At 32.4% G+C, this 9,107-nt stretch overlaps 1 protein-coding gene across 2 annotated transcripts; it reads left to right on the plus strand.

Moving 5' to 3' along the window:
* Positions 1 to 905: 905 nt before the first annotated feature.
* Pnn (desmosome associated protein-like protein pinnin) lies at positions 906 to 6,762 on the plus strand. Of its 2 annotated transcripts, none has more exons than XM_068762995.1 (6): positions 906 to 1,103; positions 1,172 to 1,309; positions 3,382 to 3,604; positions 4,029 to 4,323; positions 5,416 to 5,706; positions 6,483 to 6,762. In XM_068762995.1, exons 1-6 carry the CDS (start codon positions 973 to 975, stop codon positions 6,686 to 6,688), a joined length of 1,284 nt encoding a protein of 427 aa, XP_068619096.1. In that variant the 5' UTR covers positions 906 to 972; the 3' UTR covers positions 6,689 to 6,762. The 2 variants fall into 2 exon arrangements, with proteins under 2 accessions (XP_068619096.1, XP_068619097.1); XM_068762996.1 differs by having other exon boundaries at positions 6,486 to 6,762.
* The last annotated feature ends 2,345 nt before the right edge of the window (positions 6,763 to 9,107 follow it).

Raw genomic sequence — 9,107 nt, forward strand, 5'->3', positions numbered from 1 at the left:
GTTATGTTCTTGCAAGAGATAAAAAGACACTATCTTAGCTATTACCACAAAATAACTGTGAACATAATAACTATTATATCTCCCAAGCAATGCGCAAGCTTTAATCGGCTATTACATAATAATACAGCGCTTCCTGCTGTAATATTCTTGGCAGACGAGTCTTGGTTGTTGCGCGGTCATTTTTATAATTTCCCGCCATCTTTCGAACGTATTTATCCTTCTTTCCGCTATCTTTCTTATGTAATTCAAAATCAAAACCTGTGCGACTTATCAAGACTGTCTTATTTCTACATTCTATTATACTTTTATGTAGAACGTAAAATTATTACATTAACGAATTTAACCACTTATATATACATTAGCATGAAGCAATTACCATAATCTATACACGTCAACGCTACGATACTATTGTGAAAAAGCCTTATTTGTACACAAACATAATAAAATGTATCCTACCATCACTAATTATTTTCCTATTCGTAAATAAATTGCCATCGAAGAGTGCGGTCTTTGATGTACTTTGATATTAAAATTTTAATAATTTTCGACATTAAAATAAAGGTCTTCATGTTAATGTATCTATAATAAACAGCAACAGAGTTTGATAAATAATTCATAAGATTTAAAATTTGTGATACTTGCGATCATGATTGACATTTGTGAAAAAGGTTTTCTAACTTTTATCATCGCCATCTCTTGTCGAATAGCATAAACTTTATTACATAACATATTAAATAATTTCTTAAATGAAAGTGTAAATCATTAATAAAAATGAAAAATATCTTAACCCTATATGTTATAAATGAAAAATTAATACGAAATAAAAATAAACTCTACCTCACATTCCATATGTTATCTATGCAATGTTGTCTATCAACCTTTAAACTCTTTGATTACAACCAAAACTAAGTAAATTGGAAGATTTTCGTAATTTTGTAATTGGTGATATGCATTAAAACTATAGAATACAACATGGGTACCGAAATTGCAATATCTTTTAATTCCTTACGTACTCAACTAGAGAATGAAAGAAGCAGTCTATTTAAAATAGACGAAAATATTAAGCGAATCGTTCAAACATCGGGAAGGTTTCCAAACGATAGGTTAGTTGAACAACAAATCAATTTAGTTAATATTTATGTAAATGTACTTATTTTACTATTTCTCCAAGGTTCAATCAAGTGGGACATTACAATAGAAGTGGACAACAAACCGGCGGTGGACGAAATTCTTTCGTCGATTTTAAAAATTATAAAAACGACGATCTATTAGGAAAACGAAAAACTGAAACTAAAACGGTTTTTAGCAGGTATGTTTCTTATTATATTAACTTAAATATATTTGGCTTTACGTCTGTTAGTCCCTACAGATTCCAATTTATGCATAAACATCAATAAATGCTATTAAGTCGACATACTATCACTACATAATTAATATTTATTTATTACTTACTCCCTGGTCTTAATATATGTTGGATAATAAATATTTAGAAACATTTACATATTAAAACAGGGATATTTTTCTGTTAAACTAGGATATGTACTGAATAAGCCATTGATATACTAATAAATTGTAATGCTTATTGCTGCCACTTTTGGATGCCTCAGAAATCGCATTTAAAAGTCTTATGATCTAAATTTCAAGTTGACGATTAGTGTCTATGGCACTGGATACACTTTTTTATGGTGCCTCTATGATGGTAAAACCATATTCTTCAGAATTTCTGCTTCTATATAAAATTTATGTCATGGACGCTTTTCATATAAACACTGCCTGTTTGAGTTTGGAAGGATTTATTAATGACGAAACCTTGAAGTTATTATTAATTGTATATCTAGGAATTACTGGATTAATTCATAGAGAATTTGTATGTGGTGGAAGCGAGTGCAAGAGGTATAACATTTAAATCACTTTAATCATATTCATATTCAACACATATTCCTGTCAATAATGAACATTAGCTCATTTCTGGAACAAGTATGATTATATAAAGTTTGGTTAGGTTTAAGAATAAAATTGTGGTAAGACAAAGTGAATACTAAGGGCCTTTCTTGTCCTGCTTTTTGAGTTGACAGCACTGAGCATTGTATGGTTGTATGCATTACATGAAATTGTTAACAAGATTCATAGATGTGGTGAAATCGGCTACAACCTGATAGTTACTGGCATACAACATGAGGATGTCAATATGGAGTAGGGAAAAGGAAGCGGTCACACAAACTGTAATGTTTAAACCTGGCCACCGATAAGGCATTGTAAAAAACAAACAAAACACCAACCACCAATAATAAAAAAATGATAATAATTAGTTTAGTTCAATTTATTTTAAAATAGTTTGACATTTAAATTAGGAAATAGTTTAAAAAACCATATTAATATAGAAAAAAATATGGAAATATTAAATGTGATTGTAAAACCAAAAGCATGGATGCTGATGTGCATGGAATAATTATAAAATATAATAAGTATAAAGCATTGTACTTGTATATATAAGGATGCCTCTATAGTAGATGGACCTGGGGCCCATTTAATGAATGCTAAGAATTTATAACTGGCTAGTCGGAAATTGTAGAACTATCTTTTTATGGATGACCTTTGCCATCTTAAATATTAGAGGTAGGCAAAGTGAAAACATTCCGAACTTACCAAAATATATGGATGCATTTAAAATGATACGAGTGCTTATGATATTGGTCCTGAATAATGATTTACATTGAGTTGTCTGAAAAGTTTAAAAAAATGCCTTTCATGCAATGAGTTATAATCTTCTTATAATATTCTGTGGTTGCTGTCTCCTATTTTCAAAGATCCAAAAAATGAATTTTAGTTTTAAATCTTTTACTATGATAAAGCTGTATCTGTAGGTTTTTTTTAATATTATTGTGATCACAATTTAATGTATATAGTTTTGCGATTTGTAGGCATGGTCAAAAAATTAAAATGCAATTAATTAGTTTTTAGGAGTAGAAAAAGGTTTTCTATTCCAAATTAAATAAAAGACTATTGTGTTAAGTAAACATTCCATATGGAACTCTATTACGGAAAGTTTTATTGACAGAAATACATAGCATTTATACACCAGCAGGGATAATATCGTGAAGTTAACTTAGAGTAACTTAGTCAATATGGTGACCTTTAGATATTAAACAAGTGTCATTTGGGACTATTGGGCTAACAATTGGGTAATACATGTTAGTTTAAATGTGACAGCTACTTGTTGTTTAAAGCTTGCTTTAGATATATTCATAACATTGGTGTAAGTTGAAAAATGCCGATATAAAAATAGATATTAGTTCCTACAAAATTGAAGTCTTCTGCCAGTTTCTTGGTGTACTTGAAAATGTGTTATATGATATCATCATTAACTATTTCTGTTTGCAGGTTATCAGCAAGAACACAAGACAGTGATGGTGAAGATGACTTTCCCGGTGTCAAAAGAGCCAAAGTACCTTCAGCAGTATGCCGTGAACTACCAACCAGGGCTGCCGTACTCCGAGCTCAAGGTGACGATGAACAAGCCAGGACAAGAAACAGACGAATATTTGGATCACTGCTTGGAACGTTACAGAAGTTTAAACAAGAAGAGATTGTTTTACAGACGAAGGTAAATATAAATAAAACATTTAACGCCTTAGGAAAGTGGGGCGAGGTGGGGGCCAGGTAAAAATAGCATAAGAGCCACTGCTGCAAACGTTAACTGCTAACTGCACACACAACACAGCAGCCGATGCATGCGCGTGCGGTAAACAATGCGAAACACAACTACCACCGTTAAACTAATCTACACGTATTTCATCCCTCCACGGGGCATCCTCAGGAGATGTTACACCGACTAGTGCCAAACACCGAGTTAACTCGACTCGGTGTTTGGCGCATTTATCAGCGGGCTGGCGGGCGGTGCACTTCATTGCACGACTACTGCTGCATAGGGGAAGTAGATATATATTAGTCCCTTTCATAGTTATGGATATTAATTACAATGATTGTTTGGGCTTCAAGTTTAATTAAATATCTTAACATATTTACAGGAAGAGAAAAAAGCACAAGTGGAGCGTAAAATAGAAGAGCAAGCAAGGTTAGAGAAAGAAAGGGAGCAGAAGGAGAGAAAGACACTATTTGCAGAGAGAGAAAGTAAGAAAGCAACAATTAAAGCACTAGAAGCAAAGATGGGGCGGGTGCAGGAATTCGAGAGATGGGAGGCGTCGCAGAAAAACCTTGCAAATTTTATTTTGACTAAAACAAGGCCGCACATTTATTGGCTGCCCAAGAAGATGACGGATAAGGCGACGGAGAAATTGAATTCCAGCCGGAAGTTCCATGAGAGTAAGTTAGAAATTTTTTATTACAACATTTATTTGTATATGTTTTATTTTGCAGTACAGGTGAAAAATTTACATATTTAATTCTTATGTACATCATAAGCGTATATATACGCTCTATTTTTCTGTTCACTAATATTGGAGCGTATATATACTCGGCTATGTTTGGTTCTCATACAAAACATTTGTTGTCAGAATTTATTTGGAACTTAAAGGAAAAAGTGACAAAATTTTTATCTAAATTTGCTGTAATATTTGTGTGCTGTAATATTGTTGATTTGCTTTAAAAAATAATAAAAAAAACCTTGATTAATTTCCATAATTAACTGTTGTTTAGATATAAAGGTAAGTATGAATAATAAATTATTTTTATAATCTGTTTCAAACTTTGAGCATACATTATGAGGCTTTGCAATAATCAATCTAGTTCACGGATCCTTCTTCTCTGTGGACTCGGTACCTATGAAGCTGTAAAAGCCTTAGGGCTGACAGCATTAACATCTTCAGAAACAATACAATAATCTATTTCGTCGATTAACAATATGTGAAAATGAATAATGAAATCAGTCCTTCTAGTTTTCTTAATACATCAAAGTATTTTAAATTTTAATTTCAGCAAAGTATGGCCCCTTATACCGCAGTGAGTAGAATATAGTTTTTTTTATATATCAAACTATGATCTTTTATTTATGAATACTAATTAATATTATATGTATATTGTATATTCAAATTAAGTAATTATAAATTTTTATAATGGGCTTAAATCAATACTCCGCAGAAGAACCATGGTCACCGATGTAGTTTTAAGAATTGCTAGTCTTGAAGTTGTAGTTGGGGGTCGAAAGGTTCTTGAGTGGATACCACGAGCCGGTAGACTCGGCGTTGGTGACCCACTCACTGGGCATATGGAAGTAGTAAAGGTCCTGAGAAGTTGCTGGATGCGGGCAGCTCGAGACCGGTAATTGTGTACCTTTGGGGCAGGCCTATGTCTTGCAGTGGGCGTCTATCAATAAACAATGGCTCGAACTATCAAGGAGATTGGTGACCTCTGATATATATAATAGTGTTTTAATTATTAAAATAATTTCTTACACAGAATGCATGATCAAGAAACGTCTAGAGCTACAAGACGAGTTGCAGCGAATAGAGCAGAAGTGTCTACGATCGCGTGGTCCCGGAACCAAGGAGAATAACCCGGAACATAGAAGAGAAGACAAAGAGAAAACAGTCCATTCCGAGACAGAAGAACATAATACGAATAATGGAGAAGATAAGGGAAGTAAGAGAAATAAATTTGCAATGGACGTAGACGAGAAAGAGAGGGAAGACAGTGACGGAGATGAAAGACATGACGAGGGCAGTATAGATAAGTCACAAGTAGAAACCGGTAAGACTTTATTAATATAATTAAATACTAAAATATATTTAATATTTACACATACCATTACTCTACGTCTGGATATAATCAAAACCATCATCATGTCAAAAAGATCACCATGATGACATTGAGTGTGTCTTTGGTCTCCCTAGTGGGGGGACATATCCCCACACCACGTGTACCAGGTCAAGGTCGCTACTCGAGATCCTTTCAGCCCCAGTGGAATATTATTTAATATCAAAAGACATTTGGCCCAAACACAACTTTTTTTATATCTAATAACTTGGCAGCAGCGAAAGTTTTTGACACAAGCATTACTGGAGTCTCTACCACCACGCTTCCTCAGCGCTGACGCTTCCGGAAATTGTAGTAAATTTATTGCCACAATAATTGAATTTTATCTATTTACATAAATAAAATGAAATGAAAGTGTCTGTTTGTGATTTTAAAATGTCTGGAACAATTTTGATGAGACTTATACTGGCAGGTACCTGATGTATACATAGTGTGAGAATTAGTTGTCAATATGCGTGAATATATATATATATACACATCATAAATGTCAAAGCGCAGTGACATTTGGCGCCATTTGTTAAAATTGTCACATTCAAATTATGACATTACTTTGGCACTGCCTCTTATGTTATATTGTAGGTTTTTTTTTTCTTCTCGTTTTGATTCTTATTCCCTTTCTCCTTTATGATATTTACTTATTTCATTTGACTTGGCATCATAAAACATCGTTAATATTCAATCATTTGATTAAGGTATGTTTATATTTTTAGCAGTGAAAGAAGAGGAAATAGAGGAGAAGAAAATGGACACAAGCACAGAACAAGAGGCAGCAGTGGAAACAAGCGAGATAAAAGAAAACACGGAATCAACCGATTCAACTGAGGAAAGTACAAAAGAAAATCTAGATTCAGAAACAAAAGAAACTAAACAGGATATTGAAATGAGGGAAATTAATGATAATACCGAACATTCCTAAGCATTAAACATTGAAAATGATTAAGGTACAGAATTATATGGAAACAGAAATCACGTTTTGTATCAATAAATGAAATATGAGATATATAAATGTACTTTGTTTATTTTTTAACACCCATGTAATCCAACAGATGTTGTGCCCTAGCTGTGAATAATCATGTCGAATTGTATTAAATGAAAATGAATTATTTTAAAAACAGTGTTATTTAGTGCATTATATATAACATAATTAGTTCTTAATCCTGGTGTGTAAATTAATGATCCATAGAGAAATTTTTGCTCAGGATTTCTCTACAAATTGACATAGAAATGAGATTGCAGAGAAACTAAAGTAAATATAGCCCAATAGATTCAGATGTGCACAAAACAGATGGCCGTAGAGAAGTTGAGGTTCTGGAGTAGAGACAAGATGGCAAGCTCTGCGCAGGACCTCCACCCACAAAGTGTATAGATGGTCATTTCTTAAGATACTTGTCATTAGATAACTAGATGCAGGCCAATTGTAACCAGTCTTATTGAAAATATACAGCTGAAATGGTGATGAAATAAATAATATTGATGCTTCGCCAACATCGTAACGAACGACATATAATCGCCATGTGAAAACATGAATTTTGTGATTTATTTATCGATTTTGCATATGTAAACCGGACGTAATTTTTTATTTATTTCAAAATCTTCTGAAAAGTAAGTACTACTAATAAGTAAAATGCTATTAAAAAAAGATAAATGAAGAACCGAGGGAAAAAGAATTTTATTTTTATGGCAAGAATTTCACACTAAACTGGCAGTAAAACTGCCAATAAAACCGTGTGTTATCCTTTTGATTTTTCTATACCAAATAACAACGAAATGTATATGTTTGGTTATATGTATGCTTTAAAGAACTGAATGTATAGTTTATTTTTTGTCAATTAAATGTCTACATTGTCCAAAAATTTCGAGAATAAAAAGAAACGTAATGATATAGTAAGAAAAATCCTTTTCAAAATTAAAATTATTTATTATTTAATGTCTCTGCAGACTTTGTACTGACAGAAGTTAATGGCCTGTCACTTATTTCAGAGTGATCACTTTACTACTAAGGATTAAATGGCAATAATAAACTCAAATTCTGATACTTTCCTTCTGGTACAATATACTTTTTGTATCGAGTTTGATATATATATATACTTTGTTTTGTGAGTACTTTTGCTTTTGACCGATACCTACGTGATCGTATTGTATTTTTGAACGCTTTCCCGTCTTGTGTAGTTGACCAAAAATTAATACACATTATTAGTGTGGATATCACTATGTACACCAGTAGATCTAATAAAACCGCCACGTGTAAAACCGATGAATTTCAATAATATAATCAACCTGTATAGCTTGTTTAACATTAGCGGACATAACGTATGTTCAAAGGATTGCCATAATTAAAAAAAGACTTGTTAAAAAAAGTTTATTGAAGCTGAAATAAATTAAGATTATAGATCACAGATCTTTTTAATTTAAGATACAGAGTCAAGATTGTGCATAGAATGTATTACAAATCACTGAGAAGGAGGTTTTTAAATATAATTTGACTTCTTGAAAACATATTCAATGCTGGCATAATTCGATTTTGAAATAAAAAAAACTATAGAAAAAATTTATTATCCACAGGAAAACAAGCATTGATCACTGATATTATACATAAATACAGTACCCCATATAACACGGTAGATTATTTTCGCGTTATATGAACTTTCTAAATCAAATACTTTGTTTAACATATATCTTAAAAGAAGGTTTTAAACGAATATTGGGAAAAAATTATGAATGAAATATTTACGTACTGTTAAAATCAAACTAAATATATTTTAAATAACAAAACTTCCATATAAACAAAAAAACCTGTTTCTTTTTTAAACCGGACTTGCACTATTATCCAAATGGCATTTACAAATTACATAGGGTCGAGGTGGCAGGGCGCAGAGGACGCTTTACTCTAGGATCATTCTTATGGTATCGATGCTCCAGCTCGCTATGGGATGACAGCTTGAACCACCACATACTATTATAACACGGGATTTAAGAGCCACCTAGGTCTTGGATCGCTTCAGCAAATGCTCCATAGAGTGACTTGGTATAAGGGTGGAGGAACTTGCCTTGGTTTTGTCTATATCCATTTAGTATTCATACACAATGGCATCCGAAAGTGCTGTATATTCACTATAAATTTCACAATTCAGAAATGGGTGTTATATGAGTACCGTATTATAGAGGTGATTAGTGTAATATTTAAATACATGATTATATGGTCCCTAGTTGAATATTGATACCTTTTCTCAAAAGCCTTTTTTTAAAAAAGTCCAAATTAAAGTCTTAGTAAAGTGATTTAAGGCAGATATATGAAAAGGTCTATGGAAGATAAAATATGTTTCAAGTACTCCTGA

Source organism: Battus philenor, unplaced genomic scaffold (genome assembly GCF_028537555.1).
Source record: "Battus philenor isolate CCGP_79_NKW_IND1 unplaced genomic scaffold, ilBatPhil1.0.hap1 SCAF_17, whole genome shotgun sequence".
Taxonomy (NCBI): domain Eukaryota; kingdom Metazoa; phylum Arthropoda; class Insecta; order Lepidoptera; family Papilionidae; genus Battus; species Battus philenor.

Bases quoted from the DNA above. Each gene is read 5' to 3' on its own strand.
- Pnn (XM_068762995.1), top strand. From the start codon at position 973: ATGGGTACCGAAATTGCAATATCTTTTAATTCCTTACGTACTCAACTA. The intron at 3,605-4,028 runs GTAAATATAAAT...ACATATTTACAG, and splicing joins AGATTGTTTTACAGACGAAG to GAAGAGAAAAAAGCACAAGT. The intron at 4,324-5,415 runs GTAAGTTAGAAA...TTTCTTACACAG, and splicing joins CAGCCGGAAGTTCCATGAGA to AATGCATGATCAAGAAACGT.